This window comes from Sarcophilus harrisii, chromosome 6 (assembly GCF_902635505.1).
Source record: "Sarcophilus harrisii chromosome 6, mSarHar1.11, whole genome shotgun sequence".
NCBI lineage: Eukaryota > Metazoa > Chordata > Mammalia > Dasyuromorphia > Dasyuridae > Sarcophilus > Sarcophilus harrisii.
Genome location: NC_045431.1, coordinates 170,152,059 through 170,175,690, shown reverse-complemented (window position 1 = coordinate 170,175,690; position 23,632 = coordinate 170,152,059). Strand labels below are relative to the sequence as shown.

The 23,632-nt window shown below is 37.4% G+C and overlaps 1 protein-coding gene and 1 non-coding gene across 8 annotated transcripts in view; both read left to right on the top strand.

Moving 5' to 3' along the window:
- The window catches only part of KIAA1109 (KIAA1109 ortholog), a 236,275-nt gene extending 212,872 nt beyond the window's left edge, over positions 1-23,403 (top strand). For all 7 annotated transcript variants that reach the window (XM_031943786.1, XM_031943790.1, XM_012551896.3 and 4 more), the window contains 12 exons: positions 69-206; positions 1,055-1,312; positions 6,643-6,793; positions 7,838-7,995; positions 8,501-8,693; positions 8,916-9,133; positions 10,650-10,901; positions 14,731-14,934; positions 16,051-16,245; positions 16,974-17,108; positions 19,752-19,917; positions 22,682-23,403. In XM_031943786.1, coding sequence (XP_031799646.1) covers positions 69-206; positions 1,055-1,312; positions 6,643-6,793; positions 7,838-7,995; positions 8,501-8,693; positions 8,916-9,133; positions 10,650-10,901; positions 14,731-14,934; positions 16,051-16,245; positions 16,974-17,108; positions 19,752-19,917; positions 22,682-22,898 — 2,285 coding nt within the window. In that variant the 3' untranslated portion in view covers positions 22,899-23,403. The remainder of the gene's footprint in view (positions 1-68; positions 207-1,054; positions 1,313-6,642; positions 6,794-7,837; positions 7,996-8,500; positions 8,694-8,915; positions 9,134-10,649; positions 10,902-14,730; positions 14,935-16,050; positions 16,246-16,973; positions 17,109-19,751; positions 19,918-22,681) is intronic.
- On the top strand, positions 6,498-6,602 carry LOC111721281. The gene has a single exon (XR_002770562.1). It is a non-coding gene; the product is annotated as a U6 spliceosomal RNA (small nuclear RNA).
- Positions 23,404-23,632: the final 229 nt, after the last annotated feature.

The following is a 23,632-nucleotide window of genomic DNA, read 5'->3' as shown; positions in this document are numbered from 1 at the left end:
CATGTGAAAATAAAGTGCAGGTTTTCAGAATTAGCTCCAAATATTAATGTCTGCTTTTTGTGTCTCAGCTGTGTGCGACATTGGCTCAGCTTCCTTCAAATATGACATGCGTAGACTGAGTGAGATACTGGCCTTCCCAAGAGCCTGGTACAGGAGAAGTATTGCCCGCCGCCTTTTTCTTGGTGACCAAACTATAAATTTGCCTGGTAGGTCAAAACTTATTGTACATTTTTAATTACTCACTTTGTAATTAAATTACATTACATTAAAGTTATTGAGAGGGGCTATAGAGTATAATATGCATCAGGAAAACCCGAGTTTAAGTTCCACCTTAGACATGTACAGACATGATTATAGCCTCAAAGGCCCCTGGGATAGCCAAATTGAATGAAAATATAGTTGGGAAATGTCTAACAAAATAAATTAAAATACATTGAAACATTGAAAGGTAATGGAAGTTTGTGGTTTTCTTAATCAGTGTGCTGCTACACACAGGCATCCATTTCTTTTTGAATTTGACACTACTATTCTAAACAGTTCACTAAGACTGAGCTACAGAGAAGGTGCCAACTTGCAATGGAAAGCTTCCTTTGTGGGGTTCCAATGAAATCATGAATCTATGATTCACTCCCTGAAAAAAAATATTTTTAATAAAATCAAATTAAGCTCTTATTTTCCATCATTGTTCTTGAAGAAATTAGAAATGTGCTTCCCTCTGATAAAACGAGACTACCCAGAAAGCTTCTCTGTCCTTTATCTTCCTTTTTGTTCTTAATAATTTAATACCATTTTCTTGAGTTGGAACAAAGATTATGGGAGTTTGTAGAGTAGTCTCATTCCCTTGGAAATAAAGTGGTAGGAGGAATGTGGGAGTATAGGTGGGATAACTACTTTGTTCTTACTGTTGCTGTAGTTATTTCAGTTGTTTCAATTGCGTCAGATTCCCTGTGACCCTCTTTAAGGTTTTGTTGGACAACTATGTTTGGATAATTATCACCTCAGCAATTTATACTGGGATTTACTCTGTTATTCATGGCATTTCTCTCTCTGCTAGCATCTGGCCCTGGAACACCGGATTCCATTGAGGGAGTGAGTCAACACCTGTCTCCAGAGTCATCCCGTAAAGCTTACTGCAGGACCTGGGAACAGCCCAGCCAGTCGGCTTCCTTCACCCACATGGCCCAATCACCCAATGTGTTCAATGAGCACATGGCAAACAGCAGCATGTCTCCAGGAGCAACTGCTCAGAATCTGAAATCTCCTGCTTCCATGCGATCCAGGAGTGTGTCTGACTCTTCAGTTCCACAGAGAGGTAAGTGGAAGCCAAAGATGGCCCATCACCATGTATGCCTTTGTCTTCTCTTTCACTAGGCTACTCTCTATGCCCCAGGAACAGGCTTTTGCCCCCACTGGTGGTAATGTCACTGAAAAGAGCCATCTGTTTTCATTTGCTATGAATTGATGGTCCAGGTTTCCATCAAGGCTTGTTATTGCTGAGTTGTCTTTCTGTTGCCCTCATCCCTCAGCAGCCATTACATGCATTTGTCTTCATTCCTTTTCTTAGTGTAGATGACCTAATCTCCAATTTCAGTGAAAAGATTGAAGCCATCCTACAAAATCTCCTTCAATTGCTTCCTCTATTCACAGTCCTCCTCCCTGTCTGTTAGGAACAAGTGTCCCTGTGCCTTTTACTCTGTTTCCTCCCATCTCCTTATGACCGACACCTTTTGTCTCTCTTCTTTCCCGTTATCCCCTTTCTATTTACTTATAACCCTTTAGAAATACACATACCCTTCCTTTCACTCTCCTAGCTCATCTAGGTGACATCTTATCCCTTCATTTATCCTTCATGTTTAGATTTTTGAAAAAGTAACATATTCACAGTATATCTCTACATCTTCCACACCCTCTTTATCCTACAACCTGGTAATCTGGCTTTTTCTCCCTTTATTCTACTGAAACTTCATTTTCAGAGGCCATCTGGATCCTATGACCATCGTTTAGTCTTTCTTCTCATTGAATTCTATAGGAAACTTGTGATAGAGCCAATCATCCTCTCTTCCTGGGTCTCTGGGATATTGCACACTGCCCTGACTCATTGTCTGATTGCTCAAGGAAATTCTGGTGCTCCTCCTTGCACTAGCATTGACTGTCAGCATCACACCTATCACACTATAATTGACTGTCAGCATCACACCTGGGTAGATCTATCCCTTTCCCTCTCTAGGCTCCCAGATCCTGGCATTATTTCTCCTGCTTTTCCTTCTGATTTCACTGTTTCTTTCACAGACACAAGTCTTCATCTATCCCTCACTCCTTTGTCTTCTCTATCCATACCTAGCCAGTTACCAAGCCATGCCTGCTCTGCCTCCACCATCTTCCTCATCTTTCTTTATGTCAACACTTTAGCCACACATCTAGATTAGTGAAGTAGAATCTAGTCCAGTCTCTGGCTTCATTCCTCTCTCCTCCAGTTTCTTTCCTATACCATTCTGAAATTCTAGGAAGATGAGTGTTCTCCTTGGCTAATAATCCTTGTGGAAAAACTGGAGTTGCACCCAAGGGTGTAAGTAGAGCAGATTATACTCTGGGCCCCACTTGAGTGGGAGATTCCTCCAGCTTCTGCAACCATAGTTTTAACACTGATTCCTTATGCCTAGATGTGTCACTGTTGAAGGAGTTAATGTGGCTTAGCGAGGGGCAAATGGGCATTCTTAAGAGTCAAAAAAAACCTGGTTTGGAATAAAGCTCCTCATACTGTGTGTCCAGGAGCTAGTCATTGAGCCAACCTTTCTGTGCCTCCATTCCTCATTTATAAAGCAGGGTCAGTGATCCCGATAGCATCAACCTCACAAAATTGTTATGAGATTCAAAAGGGCCATGATAGCTAAAACACATTCCACTTTCCAGGAGTCCAGAAATGTCATTCTTGTTGTCCATCACCACCTGTAAATCAAGGGAGATTAGCAAGTCTTCATTAAGTTCCTACAGTACTGTAGGTGCCCTGCTGAGCATAAGGGAGACAGGGAAAAGACAAAATAATGCCTTCTCTACAACCTAATTAGAGAGACAACATGCAGGCTACTAAGCGATACATGGTAAGTGACAGAGACTCTCAGTAGGAAGGCACACCAAACTTGTGGGAGAAGGTAGGATTTTAGCCAAGTTTTAAAAGAAATCAGTGAAGATAGGGAGAAAATGTATCCAGAACTGAATAGGGGAAAAAGGACAGGAGGGGCAGCTAGGTGGTGCAGTAGACAGAGCATCAGCCTAAAGTCAGGAGGACCTGAGTTCAACTCTGGCCTCAGACACTTAACACATCCTGGCTGTGTGACCCTGGGCAAGTCACTTAACTCCAATTGTGGAAAGAAGGAAGGAAGGAAGGAAGCAAGGAAGGAAGGAAGGAAGGAAAGAAAAGAAGAAAAGAGAAGAAAAGAAAAAAGACAGGACACCAGTGTTACTGGATTCAAGAATATGTAGGAGAAGTAAAGTATAAAAAGACTGCAGAGGCAGCAGGGAACAGCTTAAAAAGAGCTTTCAATGCCAAGCAGAGTGTTTTAGTTTTGATCCTGGAGATTATTGAGTCAGAAGGTGACAGGAGTAGACCCATGCTTGATGAAGATCACCTTAAAAGCTGAGTGGAGTCTGGCTTGGAAGGAGGGGAGACTTGAGGCTGTAGGGCTAATAAGAAGGCCATTGCTATTGACAAGAAGACTTGAGTTTTAATCCCACTTTACACACTTAATAGGTACATGGCCCTGAGCAAGCCTCTCAGCCTCTGTTTCCTCATCTGTAAAATGAGATAATAATAATAATAATAGCACCTACTTCACAGAGTTACTGTCAAAATCAAATGGAATAATATTCCATGCTTTGGAAACCTTAAATCACCACATAATGGTGGGAGTGGTAGCACTAGTGGTGATGGTAGTTGTAGTTTGGGTGTGAAGTGATGAGGGCTACACCAAGGTGGAGGTGTCAGAGGAGAGAAGGGGACATATTCAAGAGATGCTGCAGAGGCAAACTTAATAAGTCTTGTCACCAGTTAAATACTGGGGGGTAAGAGACAGTGAGTAGTACAGAGTGACCCTTAGTTTTTAAGTTGCTTTCAAAAGTAATTGGGAAGGTGGGAATGGGAGGAAAGTTTTGGGGAAATTTGAGTTTTAAAATGTGTATTGGACATAGTTGGAAATGTATGAAAAGCAGTTGGGAATGAAAAATTGGAGGTTAGCAGGAAAGGTAGATTTGAGGATCATCAACTTAGAAATGGTCATTTAAATCCATGGGAGCAGATGTGATCAACAAATGAAGTAGTCTAAAGGGAGAGGAGAAGAGGGCCCTCGGGGCCCTTATGGTTAGAGGAAGATCTGGCAAAGGAGATTGGAAGGAAAGGTCAGAGAGGTAGAAGGAGAACCAGGAGAGAGGAGTAGTATCTGGAAAACCTAGAGAGAAGAGGGTATCAGGAAGAGATGGATCCACAGTGCCAAAGGCTACAGTAAAATCAAGGAGATTGAGGATAAATTTTGAAAGAGCAGTGGAATGATAAGGTTAGAAGCTGAATCAAAAGGAGATATGTGACTGGGGGGGGGGGGAACAGAAGGTGGTATTGATAGTAGCAGATCCAAGACCCACTTTGGTAGCAGAGGCAATGGTGATCCTGCAGCCCCAGCCTTTCCTGGGATCTGGACAAGGGATTTCACCGTTAGGAGAGAGAGGAGAAACCTGAGAGCTGGAGGTTAGGAGAAACTCTCAGACCTGGAAGGGTAGAGAGGAAGGGGATAGGAAAAATTGTGAAATGCCTACTTTGAATAAAACAACTAACTTACATCCTGAACTTGGAAGATCTTGAGACTAGGTTTTATTCTGTTCTGTTTTTGAAATTAAGCTTTTGTATGAAAGAATTTGAACCCATATTGTGACAGAGTTAAGCTTCTAAGCCAAGTAAAAATACATTAAATTGTAACCATGAATATTGAGCTGTTTAAGAGTTAAAAACTATAATCTAATTATTCAAGTTTTGACTCTTAAGAACAGTGAGTAGGAATCTAAGCAGTCCTCCCCTTAAGTAGTTTCTTCTAGTAGGACTTGGAATATATATAAACTGGGGTTTTATAGGTTTTTTTTTATATATGTGTGTATGTATGTATATCTTACATATACACATACACACATATACACATAAATATGTCTCTATATGCCGCACATACATACTACATAAATACACCCACATGCCATACATACGTACCACATAGATAAACACATACACACACACACACACACACACACACACACACTATGAACGAAAACAACCCAAATTACTTATGATCTCAGTTCCCTGAAAGATAGTAAAAACTCACTCAAATGATGAGTGAAAGAGACAGAATTGATAAGGAATTAGAAATCATTTTGATTGCCCTTCTCAGAAAGTCATCAGAAAGCCTGTACCTTTTACCTTCCTAAGGAGTTTCTACCAAGCAAGCTTAAGCAGTCAGCAAAGCTGTCCTCTTATCTATCCTGTTGCAATAAAACTTGATAAACTGATCAGTTCATCCTAATAGTTGGTATAATGAAAAATACTGGAATTAGAATCAGAAGATTTGGGTTCAAAACTAGACCTTCTTTAACAAATTACTTTTGTGTCTCAGTTTCCTAATTCAACTCAATTCAACAAAACATTTACCAAGTAAATGCTACACAGGCAGCACTGTGCTAGAGATTGGGGTAACAAAAACCAAAACCAGAATAGATCTTGCTCTTAATGCTTTTATTTTTTACTGGGCTGTTGGGAGGAAACAGCACAGTTAAGTTAATATAAGTCATTTGAGAACTTAATAGCAAGACAGCTGGGGATCTGTAGAGCCTTCCTCCTAAGAAGTCACACATGAACGAAGCTAAAGTAAGGAAGGAGCACACTGCCCCTGCTCTTTGAGAGATCAAGCAAAAGCATGTGGAGGCTAGAGCCTGGAAAGCAGGGAACAAAATGAAGGCTGTAGTCTATTCTGTCCAAGCAGAGTGAGATATAGACCAGTAATGGGTAGTTATGTACTGAACACTGGCCCAAGAAAGGCCCACACCCCTCCCCTGTCCTGCTGCTCCAGCCACATTATACAGGTATGTCAGCTTCAACAGCCCATCAAGGGGTTGGACATAAATCAGCATAACTGAACTGAGTTGCAGGGACTGACCACTTTGACGACCACTGTGGCCTCCACATGGCCTCTCAAAATTTTGTACCGAGTCCCTGAGTAATTAGCTAGACACTGGAACAAAATTCTGAGAGTGAACTTATACATGCCATATTAGCAGAATTGAATAGCAGAATAGAAGAATAGTTTTATTTTCTTCTTAGATTCAGGTATTCACATAAGTGAACCTACTATGTTTTAAAAATACTTGTAAAAAACATATAAAAGCTGTTTTATGATTTTTTAAAAGCTCTGACTATTATAGATACAAGATTTTTTATCAGGTTTTGTTTTGAAATAACCCCAATGTCTGTGCTTGCTTGGGCGGCACATATAGTAACATTGGAAAGATACAGAGATTAGCATGGTCTCTCTGCAGAGGATGACATGCAAATTTGTGACATAAAATAACCCCAATGACTTTTTGACACAAAATGTCTTAACTTTCTTTTTTTAGATTCACTCTCAAGAACATCTACTCCTTTTAATAAGTCAAACAAAGCAGCCAGCCAACAAGGTACCCCATGGGAGACCCTGGTCGTGTTTGCTATCAACCTCAAACAACTTAATGTTCAAATGAATATGAGCAATGTCATGGGTAATACAACGTAAGTCATTCATATGTTTAAGCTTTAGTAAGAGCAGCTGCTAGGTGGCACCATAGTGCATAAAGCATTGGCATTGGGACTTGGAAAACTCATCTTCCTGAGTCCTAATGTAGCTTCAGACACTCACTAGTTGTGTGATTCTGAGTAAGTCACTTAATCCACTTAACTTGTCTCAGTTTCCTCATATGTAAAATGAGCTGGAGAAGGAAATGGCACACAATTCCATTATCTTTGCCAGGAAAATCCTAAATAAGGTTGTGAAGAGTCAGGTATGACTGAATAAGAACTTATTTAGTTAGATTGTCTGCCGAGTTATTCCTATTATGCTTTAGGAGTATAACTCACCCAACAGATAAAGCATGTAAATTCCTTGATCCAGAACTGAATGTACATCAGGTAATAGTGAAGTTTGAGACCAAGGGGTTATCAAAAAGAAAAAAACAAGAATTGGATAAAACAGCTAGGAATGTTTAGCCCAGGAATGAGAAGAGGGGAAAAAACAACCTTTCAAAGATGTGGAGTGGTATTACACATCCTCTTTTTCTCTCAGAAGACAACTACAAAAATATCAAATTTAGGCTTGATAACAGAAAAATTTTCCTTAATGAGAGTTCTCCCAAAGTATAATGGGCTGCCTTAGAGATGGTAGTTCCTTTCCTTGGGACCCCTTACGCAGAGACTGAATGATACTTGGTCAGTCCTCTGTAATCCCTTTCAAATTTCAGTTGGATTAGCTGGCTGCCAATTCCTTTCTGGCTCTCAGATTTAGGTATTGGTTGGCCTCTTAGATCCTTTCCAATTCTATAGTTATTCCATTTTATGATTATTAAAACAGAATACTATACTTTCTATCAAAATTGCAGAAAAGTTTTATTGCAGTAGTATTATAGCCTGTAACTTTTACCCTTTAAAAAAAATAGATTGTGGCAGTGTTCTTTGGAAAAGTTAACCTGTTTTAAATCTCCATTTTCATAATTTAAAACATTGAAATTCATCCATCTCAATTAGGTCCCATTTTTCTTTTTTTTCTTTTTCTTTTTCCAGGTGGACTACCAGTGGTTTGAAAAGTCAGGGTCGTCTGTCAGTAGGAAGTAATAGAGACCGAGAGATCAGCATGTCTGTTGGCCTGGGAAGATCCCAGTTAGATTCAAAGGGAGGCGTAGTTGGAGGTACCATAGATGTCAACACTTTGGAGATGGTTGGTAGGTTGGTCAGTAACTAAACTGGCTTTTAGATTGTTTAACTCCTTGAACCTTGTTAATTTAAGGCTTTCTTTAACTGCAGTGCCCTTCTTGCCTCTGCCTTTTCTTCCAAAGAAGGTAGCTCAGGTGCTACCTTCTACAGAAAATCTTTTCTACTTCTCTCCACTCCCAGTCTTAACTCCTACTCTCCTTTCCACCAACCCATTTTGTATTTATTCTTTTAATAATAATTCTGTATATCCTTCAATATGCATTGTATATAATAATATCTCCCTTGCTATAACATAGGCTTTTAGAGAGCAAGAATCATTTCATTCTCTGTATTTATTGCTACAGTACCACCAATGTTGCAAACACTTTATAAATGTTGTTAGCCGATGAAATCATTCTCTTAGGATGTAAAATTATCTATTAGATTGACTTTAAAAATTAAAAATGTTTTATTCTGATTATTTCCTTAATGTTGACAGTTTCTTTAAAAAGTGACTAAATGTGTTTCTTACAGCCCATATTTCTGAACATCCAAATCAGCAACCAAGTCATAAAATTCAAATTACTCTGGGTTCAACTGAAGCTCGGGTGGATTACATGGGGTCGAGTATCCTCATGGGTATTTTCAGTAATGCAGATCTCAAACTGCAGGATGAATGGAAAGTGAATCTGTATAATACAGTGGATTCAAGTATGTCAGATAAAAGGTATAGTAACACAGGCCTTTCTTTGAATACCTTATGTTTTCAGTCCTGTGTTCTTGTATGTTTTCTAACACCCACTTCTAAAAACCCTAGGCCAATTGTTTTCAGCCAGATATTTTATATGGCATAATTAATTTGAAATAGGAAAAAAAAATGGGAAAATGTTTGGTGATATGCCCTAACTTATTGCTATATTAACTGAAATATTCTCTTTTTATGATTTAGTGAAATTTTTGTCCATGGAGATTTAAAATGGGATATTTTTCAAGTAATGATTTCAAGATCAACTACTCCAGACTTGATAAAAATAGGAATGAAACTCCAGGAATTCTTCACCCAGCAGTTTGATACAAGCAAGAGGGCTCTCTCTACTTGGGGACCAGTTCCTTACCTCCCCCCAAAAGCAACAGCCAGTCATCTGGAGAAGAATTCACAAGAACTATGTAAGAATTACAAGAATGCATCTCATATACTGTTGTTTTATCTTAGACCTGTCAGTCACAACCTGAATAAAAATCTACTTTATTCTTTAAATCTGCTCTAAACCTTAGAATAAAGAATAAAGAATGGTCATAAATTTTTGAAAAGCCCTTTCCTACAGAAAGTGATAAAATTTCTGTTCATTAAAGTAAAAAAAGTACATATATGTGCCTCTGTAGGCAAGATTTTTCATTCTACCTGAACAAGAAATTTGAAAAGGACTCAACTAGTGTTTTTATTATTCCAAAAAAAAATCCATAAACAAATATTTTCATAATGAATCCACTCTAGCTCTAGATCAATTGTATGTACCTTAAAAATAATTTTATCATTTCTGTCATAATTTTTTTCTACAGCATACTTTCATACTTGAGAAACAACTAGGTAATACAGTGGATAGACAGCTGGCCTAGAGTCAGGAAGATTTGAGTTCACATTTGACCTCAAATACTTAGTAGTTGTTGAGATGTTGGGCAAGTCACTTACCCTATTTGTCTCAGTTTCCTCATCTCTAAAATAATGGTAAAAATAGCACTTTTCTTCCAGGGTTGTTGTAAAAATCAAATGAGATAATACTTGCAAAGCACTTAGGAATCCTTAAAAGTACTATAAAATGCTAGCCATTGTTATTATTTTCATGATTATCATTATTATTATCACCCTTATTATTTGATTCTTCAGTGGATTGTTTCATCCTTTTGCCTGTAGCTTCTTCTGGTCCTCATCACATAGCCATCCTATGTAATTTTTGTCCTTATTCTGCCACATGTGCTCCATACAGGATGTACTCAGTGCACTGGAGGCTTTCCTCTAGGGCTATAGTCCTTGAGCTTCCATGACCTCTTGTTCCTGCTATTTGACAGCCCACCCACTTCTTGGGGGCATTTTGTGTGTGTATACGGATGATTGTTTTTTTAATGCCATTTTTTAATGCCATTTCTTATAGGCATGTCACTATTGATGATATGGTTGTACATCACCTTAGACTCATGATTGTCCTTTGGGGCACCTTTTGGAGTCATGGTGCTTCATGATTCATTGTCATATCTCACTACTGGAACAATATTGGCCTCAAAAACGAGGTTTTTTTTTTTGGTGGTGAACAGCTGGGAAATATTGAAAATACCCAATGGCAATCTAGCCTCATGCTGTGTGATCAGAACTGTATTTTATCTCTTGCAGGTCATTAAAAGATGGCATCAACATCTGCCATTCTCCAAAGTCCTCTTCTCTCCTTGCTTGCATCTGCTTCCTGTACCTCACACCCTAGCATCTTTTCCCCTAAAGACCTGTTCATGATGGAAGGTGGCTGTTGAGCTCTTTGTATCATTATTTTTCTCATACACCTCATCATATTCAGGTTCAGCCAAAACACTGAGCAGTAATCTTGCTAACAGAGATCATATTTGTACATCTCTTTTAAATGATGCTTAGAGGGGAGGTGAATTAATGAATTAATGGCTTGCCCTTCTCTTACAGTATTGGATGCTGCTCATCACCGCCATTGGCCGGGAGTTTTGAAGGTTGTATCAGGATGCCACATATCTTTATTTCAGATTCCATTACCAGAAGATGGAATGCAATTTGGAGGTTCTATGAGCCTGCATGGAAATCACATGACACTTGCTTGTTTCCATGGGCCTAATTTCCGCTCAAAATCTTGGGCTCTTTTTCATTTAGAAGAACCAAATATTGCATTTTGGACAGAAGCACAAAAAATCTGGGAAGAAGGTAAGCCTTAATATTAAGAAGGTATGGGGCAGCTAGGTGGCGCAGTGGATAGAGCACCATCCCTGAAGTCAGGAGGAGCTGAGTTCAAATCTTGTCTCAGACACTTAACACTTCCTAGCTGTGTGACTCTGGACAAGTCACTTAACCCCAATTGCCTCAAGGGGGGGAAAAAAAGAAGGTGGTAAGCCATGTCTCACAGAAATAATAAATTTACTATGTTCTTGACTATAGTTAGACCAAATGCTGGAAGATAATTTAGAAAGCAAGAATGTTTTATAGGCCTGTTTCTGAGCTTAGCCACTCTCTTCCCTGACTGGGAAGAAATCCCAGTCAAAATTCTTGGATAGGAGTTTGGAAGCTGAACTTCCTGGGACTGTGGTCAGCTGTTTACTGACCTGCAGAGGAAGGATTGCCCTCTTCCCTTCACTTTTAGGTTATTTTTCTGAATCAGCTTTTTCCAAGTTTTTATCATAACCAGATATTTCTTCACAGTGTGCTATATTAGTTGTTACCAAGAAAGGAGAGATTATCCCCTGTGAATCAACCCAAGCTAGAAAAGGCAGTTTAATAGCAAACATGTGAGCAAGAACCAATTGGACTCTGCTGCCTCAGGCTGAGCATTGTAGCCTTAAAATTTCCATTTTTTCAAACACTAACATCAGGAGAAAACAGGGAAAATAAGTCCTTTGTGATCCTAGAGTAGTGATTGGACCAGGAATGGGGGATGGAAGGAAATGGAGTGTAGAAGGAGAAGTAAGTTTTTGAAAAGGCCACTTGTAAAGTCAAGACTGAGAAGAGAAAAAATGAGAATTCATTTGAGAGAAATGAATCATGAATGTCTTATTGACAAAGATCTGAAGAAGCCCAGAAAGGGTAAAAGTAACTGGGATTCAAACTAATGTCCTGTGATTCCCAGTCATATCATGGTGCCTCCAGCATGGTGCATTGGCAAGGGTTAAGGCCATGGAGGTTCTGCTAACAGAGGAAAGGTAGGGAAGTAGAGGAATAAAAGGATGGTAGAATCTGACAATGGGGAAAAATTTGGAATTAGAGGTATGAGAGTATTACTTTTTTCATGGGAATCCAAGGAAGAGGTGAGATAGATATCATGAAAGCTGGGAAGGATGATGACCTGGGAGGCCAGAATCTTGATCAATGTTAAAGTCTCCTAGTGTGAGGATAGAGGTGATAGGAGAGAAACAAACTGCTAATCAAGTTCTGAATCCTTAAGAAAAGAAAGACACGCAAACAGGATTCCATACAAGGCATATCACAGTAGTTGCCCATCACCTAAAAATAAATTAGCTTTTATAACCTTGCCCTTGTCATACTTTCTAGTATTACACTGTTCTCTCTGCCACCTGTTCTCTGATCCAGCACCTCAGGCCTACTTGATGTTTCTCTCACAAAATCCACCATCTTTCAGGGGCATTTTCTCTTCCTGTGCCCCATGCCTAGAAGGCTATTCCTCCTTTGTTCTGCCCTCTTCCTCCTAGTCCCAGCTAAAATCCCATCTACTTCAGGAACCTCTCCCCACCCTCCTCAGTGCTCATGCTCCCTCTGTTATCTCTTCCTTTTGGCTTTGAGTTTCTTGAAACTAGGGACTATTTCTGCATTATTTTTGCATACTTAACACGGGGACTGGCACACAGCAGGACTTAATAAATGCTTGTTGCTTTGATTTGACATCAGAGGAAGGGAGGTTGCCCAGGGCTAAGGGTGGGGTACCATGGTAGTGGAGAACAAAGCTTCTGCCAGCCCCAAGGCTGGCATAAAGCATAAAGCTTTTTCATGGAGTTTGGTAGTTAATGCATGAGAAGCAGAAGCCAGTAGAACAAAGCAGTAATGGGGAATGTAACATTTTCTAGAGAATTCCAGGACGACAGGAAAATGGAAGACTTGGGGGAGAAAGAGCTCTGTAATGAGAGAATATGAAGAGCAGGATAGGGCTCAGAATATCAGGGAAAAGAGTTTTGTCTCCACAAATGGTGACTTGAATCCCAGAGACAAGAATAGATACTAAGAAGGAGCAGTTTGTGAACCATTGAAACAGGTAATGCATTAATCAGAGAAATGCAAATTAAGACAACTCTAAGATACCACTACACACCAGTCAGATTGGCTAAGATGACAGGAAAAAATGATGATGATTGTTGGAGGGGATGCGAGAAAACTGGGACATTGATGCATTGTTGGTGGAGTTGTGAACAAATCCAACCATTTTGGAGAGTAGTTTGGAACTATGCTCAAAAAGTTATCAAACTGTGCATACCCTTTGATCTAGCAGTGTTACTACTGGGATTATATCCCAAAGAGATTATAAAGAAGGGAAAGGGATCTGTATGTGCACGAATGTTTGTGGCAGCCCTTTTTGTAGTGGCTAAAAACTGGAAACTGAATGGATGTCCATCAGTTGGAGAATGGCTGAATAAATTGTGGTATATGAATATTATGGAATATTACTGTTCTGTAAGAAATGACCAACAGGATAATTTCAGAAAGGCCTGGAGAGACTTACACGAACTGATGCTGAGTGAAATGAGCAGGACCAGGAGATCATTATATACTTCAACAACAATACTATATGATGACCAGTTCTGATGGACCAGGCCATCCTCAGCAACGAGATCAACCAAATCATTTCTAATGGAGCAGTAATGAACTGAACTAGCTATGCCCAGAAAAAGAACTCTGGGAGATGACTAAAAACCATTACATTGAATTCCCAATCCCTATATTTATGCACACCTGCATTTTTGATTTCCTTCACAAGCTAATTGTACAATATTTCAGAGTCTGATTCTTTTTGTACAGCAAAATAACGTTTTGGTCACGTATACTTATTGTGTATCTAATTTATATTTTAATATATTTAACATCTACTGGTCATCCTGCCATCTAGGGGAGGGAGTGGGGGGATAAGAGGTGAAAAATTGGAACAAGAGGTTTGGCAATTGTTAATGCTGTAAAGTTACCCATGTATATATCCTGTAAATAAAAGGCTATTAAATAAAAAAAAAAAATAAATTAAAAAAATTTTAAAAAAAATAAGAAACAGGTAATGCAAGATGACCAGGTCACTCAGTTCATTAGATCAGAGGAGCAAAAAATCAATGAATTAGTTTATGTGAAGGTCTCATACTGGCTTGTAGGTAGGTAGTTGCTGCCCCATCATGCTTCTGTTCCTCAGCATTACCATCTTTGGGACAGTAATGGTGGACACAAGGACCATTTGGTGGCAGTCTTTGGGTCCTGGGCAGCAGATAGCTACTTCCTTCTGTTATTTAGTTGAATAACAAAGAGGAGGTAGTCTAGGAGTGATAGAGCAGGGCCTCTCCCTCCTCTGGCTCAGGAGCCCTCATCTTCTCAGGACTTTGACAGAATTAGATGGCTCCTCTTACTGTCTGTAGAGAGGGAATTATCTTTATGTAGCAGGCAACTAGGAGAGCCTTTGAGAAAAAAAGGTCTCCAGTCCTCATAAGGTACTAAGATTAGGATCTTGCCCTTCACCCAATAGCCTCCCTATATTCATACTGAAAAGTGAATAGATATCAGGAATTCAGTATCTCTTGACTCCTCTGCATTGGTAATTAGTACCAAGCACCTCTTTAGCAATCATTGCAGTGAACCAGTTGGGGAGGAGACCTCCAATCCTTGTCCCTGAGTGGGACCCATTCACCTCTGGCTATTGCAATAATATCTAAATGTAGTTACATAATTACAAAAAAAAAAAAAACCAGAAAATTTAAATAAAAACCTAAGTTTATGTGGGTTTACATAGTAATAAAAATGGCATCCTTAACATGTTTTGTTTTCCCTTGTGGACCAGGTTCAAGTGATCATTCTACATATGTTGTCCAGACATTGGATTTTCATCTAGGTCACAATACCATGGTCACCAAACCCTGTGGTGCTTTAGAAAGTCCTATGGCAACAATAACCAAGATCACAAGACGTCGCCATGAAAATCCACCCCATGGAGTGGCAAGTGTGAAAGAATGGTTCAATTATGTTACTGCCACAAGGAATGAAGGTCTGTATATCTCAAGATATCTTCTGGCTGGGATCCCATGTCTCAAAGTTTAAACATTGGTGACATTGTTTGTAATGTTCAGGCTAGCTTTCTGGAGGTCCTCCAGATGGGCCTTGGTCTCAGCAGAGTAGTCACCACGAGGATGGACAGGAATAGTCTAAAGTCTTTATTGTCTCTTTCACAGTCTCAGTCTGACTCTGTCGTAGTCTGACTTAGTTTGCTCTTAGTGCAGGAGGCAGAAGAGCCACCAGGATGGTCAGAGATTAGAATGTCTCTCTTTCAGTCCTTCTTAGCCCTTATATATCCTATTACAATTACATCATTATAGCATACTGTGTATGTGTGAACTAGAAAACCATAATCTCATCAATTCCACTGATTTTTCAAGTTTACTTTTCCAGAGTTCCAGCTGTCTACAATTGTGGCTTTTTAATTTTAAAAGCTCGTTTTTACTTTGATATGCTTGACAAACCCACTTAGCACCTGAAGATTCATAAAAAACTGCCGAACAGATTCATGAAGTGGATAGTGCAAATGTTGTTTCTTTCTTAATCAGAAGGAAGCTGATGCATAGAGAGGTTATAGAATTTGCTTGTGGTCAGTGGGAGGACGGCAGAGGCAGGTATTCTTTTTGGCAGCAGCAGGAACAACTTTGTCAATAAAAGAACCCCCAAATATGCAGGATGTCCCCTAAGCCTTAGTATAATTCTAAGCTGCATTGAGTTCTAAGGATGAATACCTGTCCTCAAACTTTGACGGAAATTCCTTAAACTGCAGGTTCTGTTGAATATTGTAATAAACTCTTAAAATCCAGCTCTAAAATCCTGTGAATTTATCTCTTTGAAAGTTAAAAGAAATTTATTTGAAAAAAAAATAATGAAATCACTAAGATCATTTTGTCAGTTCCACTTTGCTACAAATCTAAGCCTGTTCTCATAGTATTTGTAGTCAAATCTATTTTTTGAGTTTTTATAAAAGCTGTTCATTTATCTAATTTTTCTAATTTCAGCAAACCCATCTATTTTCACTAATACATTTACATTCCTGAAGGCTTATTGAAGTTTGGCTATTTAATTGAACATTGAATAAATATTATTTTTCTTTTTACCCATATAGAGTTAAATCTGCTTCGAAATGTTGATGCTAATAATACAGAAAGTAGCACAACTGTAAAGAGTTCTAGTCTGTTAAGTGGATTCAGAGGAGGTTCTAGTTATAACCATGAAACGGAGACCATCTTTGCCCTTCCACGGATGCAACTGGACTTCAAATCCATTCATGTTCAAGAGCCACAGGAGCCGTCCTTGCAAGGTGGGTGGTTGAGACTTTTGGTTCCCTACTTACTTCTATATAATAATTTGCTTGAAATAATTATTACCGCTCTTAAGAAAACTCAGCCAGCCTCAGTCTAGTCTAGAGACAAGGAATACTATCTTCATTCAGTCATGTTTATTAACTCTTCTTTTAATAATATGTATTTTTCTATTGAAGATATAATTATCTGGTCAGATGGTTAGCATTCACTTAACAAATATTGTCAAGAGTTCAGAGCAAAAGAATAACTATTTTTTAACTAGTTTTAAATAACTATTACAGAATTATGCAAATTAAGCAATTTTTTATCCCTTAAAATCTTAGTATCTAATTTGCTTGTCTAGCAAATACAACATGTTCTAAATAAGGTACCTGCTACCTTCCTGGTATGTTTTATAATAGCACAATTGTGTGATTTTTACAATTAAAAGTTGGATTCTAGGGAAACTCAAACTAGTTTTGTTTTCATATACAATTAGATATAAAAACAGATAATATAGTTTTGTGTGTGTACCTGTAGATCTATCTATAAATACAGACATATCTATATATTTATCACTAATAATGAGGAGGATAATAAATACTGGAACTTATTCCCACAAACTAAATGTAAAATTAATCACTTTTATGTGTATGTATGTACATACACATATGTCTTATCCCAGAAAGTAGGAACAAACTTTATTAAAATGGCTTATTTAAAAATTGTTTTTTATCATTTCCAGATACCAACATCAAGCCAAAAGTGGAATGTAGTGTGGTAACAGAATTCACTGACCACATTTGTGTGACTATGGATGCTGAGCTAATTATGTTTCTTCATGACTTAGTGTCAGCTTACCTTAAAGAAAAAGAAAAAGGTAGGCAGTCAGTGTATTCTCTTTTGAAAACTCACTGAAAATGTCTTAATCGTGCATGTCATTTTCCAAAGAATTATAAGAATGGAGCGTGAGTGCCTTGAAAGTAGGAATTATTTCATCATTCATTAAATTTGAATCTTCAGGGACTGACACATAGTGCTTTAAAAAAAATAATATTTTTGATTAATTAATTGGTAGGGACTGAACATTTTAATTCCCTGTTATATTCAGTTAGATGTAATTGATTGGCATTATATCAGTGTGATCACATAATCAACATTGAGCATCTACTAGATTCCAAGAGGGACCAGGAAAGAAAAAAAAAATCATCTCTAAGAGCACAGATAGGAATTGGGGGTGGGGGGAGGGGAGTTCAGAAACCTGAGATCATATTATATGGAAATTAGCTGGAAATACTGGGCAGAGTCTGTCCCGGAGAAAGAAGGTTTAGAGGGGACGTGATGGGTAACTGCTAGGATTTGATGTATGACCTTGTGAAGAGGCTAAAGAATTATTCTACTTGGCCCTCAAAATAGAGAGGTTCCATTAAGGCAGCATTCAGCTCAATATAAAGAAAAACGTTTTCATGATTAAAGCTGTCAAAAAGTGGAAGGGAAGTCTTGTAGTGAGTTCTCCCTTTAATAGAGGTCTTGAAGGCAAGTCTAGATTTCCACTTGTTGGGGAACATGATAAAAGGAAATTTCCTGGCACATAGGAGGTGAACTTAGTGACTACTCTAGGTGATCATTGGTGTTTTCTTCCCAATCTGAGCTGCTCTTAGTGGTGCTTTCTAAGCCACATCAAGATTAGAATTTATGAGTTCTAACAAGTTGAGAGCTAGTGTCTAGAAAAGTGAAGAAAAAAAGAAAAGGAATTGAAGAGGAAATAAAAGGAAAATGTTGGGCTGCCAGAAGAGGTCAAGGAAAAAGTTTGAAAAGTCCAGAAGTGGACTACAGCAAAAAAGCAAAATGTAATATAACATAGCAGAGGCCTTAGAAGGAGAGTGAGAGAGAATTGGGAACTCAAAATTATAAAGACTGAAGATTATTAAGTTTTTAAAAGAAAAAAGAATCCACATCCTCATATTTCTAGAACCTTATTTTACTGTTTGTACAAGCCCCACCAAAATGTAGCCAGAAGTTCATCAGTAGAAAGTTTTTTTTTAATTTCAGATTTTAAAGGATCATGATGTAAAGACCAACCTGAAATAAAGAATATTTCAAATTTTACTTATTATGAATCAAAAAAAATAGTGTTTTCTAATAGCTGTATTTTTCAAGACATGAAAGAAAATCAACATTGTCCTTCCTTTCTGAAGGACAAATATTTGTCTTGTCATCCTTTCACAAATACTTTTCTGACAAATCTGATTTGGGGAAAAAATTTGCCAGATTATATCCAAGCCATGGAAATGCATTTGAAGGACACACTATAACAGCTTTGAGTTTTCCTTTCATCACAATGTTAGCTCCTTGTGCTAAAAAAATGAACCTCAAGAGTGAAATTTAAAATGAAAACTTGGAAACACCTTTGAGACTCAGCTAGAATTTGGAGAAAATGATTGGACCAGGCTAGGCTCCTGACATAGACAAAATATGTAGAAATCCTTCACAAATACATGCAAACCATGCTAAAATTTTATCTTTTCCATCTTTGTTTTATCTTTTTAGTTTAATATTCTTCTGTTTTATAATTTTTTCACCCAGAGAAAAGCTTTCAAATTCTTGTTTGGCTTTTTAAAGAGTGACAGTGAGCTTATTAAACATATTTGTAGGTAATGGTTTTTATAGATTTTAATATTTCTTTGACATTGTCTCTACCAATTTCCTGTAACCCATCCTTAAAATGCATTTTGTCCTGGGTGTTTTTAGGAGTTTTATTTTTTCATAAAATGATAGCAAATACAAATATTTTAAGAACCAAATGAATTAGAAAGCTCAAGAAAATGTTAATTATAAATAAATATCTCCATTGAGTATATACAGTGACCCTACCTCCAGTCATTATGTCAGGCTAATAATTAGCCTGTCTTTGTTAACACATTACCTTTTCATCTTATTGATATTCTGCAGAATTACTTTGGGGCAGATATTAATATAAAATTATCATGTGCTAAACATAACTGACAAAATGGTGCTATTTTTGTCCAGAGTTATTTTTAAGTTTGGCTTAACACTTAAAATAAATTCTATTGACACTTTTCACTGAATTCTAAGTATGTGATTTTTTATACAACTGTTTTATTTGTAAAGATGTTATCAAGAAAGAAATTATGGCACATTTTTTCCTAATTGGTGTTGGATTTTTCCTCTGTATTGTGATATACTTTACTTGTAACTTTAAAAGAGATGTTAGAATGAGTCTTTAAGGAAGAGAGACAGACATAGGTAAAGGATGCTAAGAAGATTAACTCCTGACTCACTGACTGCAGTGTAGAGAAGATAAAAGGTAAATAAATTTAAAGAGTTTTACTAGGTGATTGTTACCATGCCATTCAAAATATCCTGAATTTGTAGATTTTGGTCTTTTTTTTTTTTCCTCATCTTACAGTCCCCTTTGACTTGAAAAGAAAATTATATAATCCTGTTTATTTCAAATTAATTACTAAGATTCATAAATTGAGTTCTCTTTTTTTTACTCCAGCTATTTTCCCACCTCGACTGTTATCTACTCGACCAGGACAAAAAAGTCCAATCATCATTCATGATGATAATTCCTCTGAGAAGGACAGAGAAGAAAGCATCTCATATACTACTGTAGACTGGAGAGATTTTATGTGCAATACTTGGCATCTAGAGCCTACACTACGGTGTGTAACTAGCTGTAATGCCCTTTGATTAGCATTCTTAGGAATGTCTTCTTGCAGAAATAGCATTTTTGAAAGTGTAGCTTGTCATTTACCCAATATTGCTGCTTGTTGAGGATAATTTTGTGGCTTCTTTGGTGCTAGAGCTGATTTGCTCTCTTTGGCCTGATGTTTCCTGCTGCTTCCTTTCCTATCCATACTATCTCAGAAGTGCTAGAAAGGGATAGATAGATACCATAGCCTAGTGACTCCTTTCCACTTCTAAGTACTCATAGTTATTTCATTTTGTTTTAGCACCCCCATGGAACCATGCTTTGTGTTTAACCCAAATAAGCATACAACAGTTTTACATCAACAAATATGCTGTTTTCTCTCAAATTCAATAAGCAGCCTAGTTTTCCTGATTTTTACTAAATAATGATATACCCACAAACACTTGAAATAACTAGCTAATTGGGAAATTTTACCAAGCTTGGAAATAGGAATACTTGCCTGCCATTAGACTCCCTTTGCCTTATCTAAACAGTTTGATATTCAAAATCATGGGGTCAAGGATATGAAGTCCTAACTTTAAATCTTTTCATCCTGGTCTTGTGAAAACCTGTACCATGGTAAACATACTCACAAAGCAGCCATTCATTCCCAGCTTCCTGAGAGCTCTCTCTGGAAATGTTTTGAAGCACAGAGTTTGTAATACATTGGTAATGAAGAACAGGTGCATTTTCTCATGAACAACTCATGACATCATTGAATATGTGACTAGACAAGAGTAATTGAATGCTGTCATTTTTCTATTTGTATATGTTTGTCAAATCCCATTTTAGCCTAGTTGGATCCAAAGGAATAAACATTATGTTTTATATTAAAATTATTAATGCCATAAGTTTTAGTATTCATAGGTTCTTTAAAGACCAATTCAGTCTAACCCCTTCAGTTTAAAGATGAAGGAGTTTTGTCCCTGAGCAGTAAAGGGGTTTGTCCCTCATGACACAGGAGACAGACAGCTATCCTGAGATTCAAACTTGGGGCCTTCTCCTTTCCCCCACATCCTGGTGCTTCTTGTAAGTGTGCCAAAAGGTTGTCTGGTTGTTTGGCAGACATTTGCTTATACCTCCTTACAGAGGGCACTGGATGTCTCCTGCACTTTTCTTCCTCTTTGGCGATGACATCTCTCCTGGTAATTGTGATTTAAAGTTCATAAAGCATTTCCCTAGGAGTTTAGTCATGCCTGTCATTTCTCTTCATTTTTCAAATGTAGAAAGGAGGTTCACATAAATGAATTGGTGATTTTTTTTTTATTTATTTGTACACTGATCTGCAGTGCAGCACAGCCCAGTCCAAAGAGCTCTGGGGAACCTGACACAGAGAGTGACCTTGGGCAACTGTCCACTAGTCCAGGCTTCAGTTTGGTTGTCCTGTAAAATTAAGGAATTGGATGCTAAATCCTGTGATTCTAAGCTAGATTGTGAACACTTTGCTGCCTCTTCTCAGTCTGCAGAGTCCAGGTTAAGTGTGCTTTATTTGATATGCCTCCACTGTCCCCCAGCTAAAAGAAAACATCCAAATTTTTATAAAGGCTATATAATACTCAAGCATTATTACACCAAAAATAATTTAGCAAAATTGCAAGATATCTTATAACTCATGACTTTTCTGTGGACAAGAGCTAGTGAGTGCTTTGATAGGAGGTTTTCATTCAAGAGCATATATCACAACTAAATCAGCAAAACACTGTGACTGTGGGCAATGTGAAACTGTAGATTTTTCTACAGATTGTTTAAAAGTTTAAAATACGATGCTGAAAATTTATTAGGACAATCTATTTTGTAAATGCAAGCAACATAATGAAAAATGCTGTGAATTTTATTTTTAGAATTTACATAAAGATAATAATAAAATTTTTAGGGGTAGCTAGATGACATAGTGGATAGAGCACCAGCCTGGAAGTCAGGAGAACCTGAGTTCAGATTTAATCTTAGACACTTAACACGTCTTAGCTGTGTGACCCTGGGCAAGTCACTTAACTCCAATTGCCTTAGCAAAAATAAAATAACAATTTTCCATTGAATTGTCATTGAAACCAAAGTTCTTAAACCTAAGTTTCTTTTCCCAGCTTTTTGCATACTTTATCTCAAAAGATCTCCACAATAATAACAAGCTCACAGATTTAGCGCTAGAAGGGTTCTTAACAGATCTTCTAGTTCTCTTTCTCCTATTTTCCAGAGAAGGAAACTTAGGCACTGAAAATTAAAGTGACTTGCCCCAAAGTATTACCTAGCAAAATCAGGCTTTGAACACAGTCCTTCTGTCTCCAAATCTATTGTCCCTTCCACTATGCCTACTGTTTCTAGGAACTCTTAAGGGATTCTTTAAAACTAAACAGATTATTTTGTTTAGTGTTCTTTGAGGCATTGCAGTTAGTATTGTGTCCTAGCGCTAAAAAAAAACTTTTATCTGGCACTGAATTAGCCAAAAAAAAAGAAAAAAATGTGCCTTTTATTTGGGCTTCTTAAGAACATATATATGCTTTTAATCTCCTTTGGCTTCAAATACACACAGCTTTCATGTACTCTTGGCCAAGTAGATATAAGACTGTGTTCTAGTTGACTCAAAACTGGGTGTTTAGGTTACTATTTTATCATATTATATGGCTACTAATTTCATGCATGCCAAAATTTTTATAAATAGAAAGATGGCTTTTGAATCTGCTTCAAGATTTTAATTTTATAGAGGGCTTTAGTTAAAACTTTTTTTTTTTCTTTTTAAGGCTAATTTCCTGGACTGGAAGAAAAATTGACCCAGTAGGTGTTGATTATATTCTTCAAAAATTGGGCTTTCATCATGCCAGAACCACTATTCCTAAATGGCTTCAAAGAGGAGTCATGGACCCATTGGATAAGGTTCTCTCAGTCCTCATCAAAAAGCTTGGTACCTCACTGCAAGATGAAAAAGAAAGAAAAGGAAAGGACAAGGAAGAACACTAAAGCGTAACTGTCTATGAACAAAATATATATAACTTTGTGTCCGTTAAGTGTACTACACTGAAGGGTTTTATTGTATAATAAAATTATTTTCTGTATAATTTAAAGATGATTTTAATGAGATTTTGGCTACTATGTTCAAACAGTTTGTGAGTTTTTCTGTATACAGTGAAGTATTGCATGATGATGTAAATTTTGTGAAAAAATAGATTAAATATACAAATCTTCTGGTTAGCATTTATAATTGTATTATGTGCAATATGATTCCTGCATCCTTAAAATATTTGCAGATTAACTGTGAATTTTTGTGACTAATTAGCCATAACTTTTTTTTTTTTAATCTTGCTGATAATTTGACCTTTTTTGGTTGGTAATGGCTTTTATCCCCTTTGGTAATGTGTAGACTTGTATAAATTCCAGTATGTATATAGTTTGAGAAACTGTGTATGATTGCATAGCATTAAAATGTTGTTTGTTACAGTTATAATAAAAAGCCATGATAATTTCAGTGTGTGATTGCCTCAATCTTCATATCTGTCTCTTTGTTTCATTTTGTAGTTTATTTCACAATAGGTAGGATTGCCATCTTGAATTTTTAACCACTGGAACCTTTAAAGAACATGCTTAAATAAAACTTTCTAAGTCTTTATGCCCCGGGATAATTAGTTAAGCTTTTAAACTCAGCCATAAAGTGACTACTAAGCATAATAGCAACATTATTGTCATTTGAAGCCATA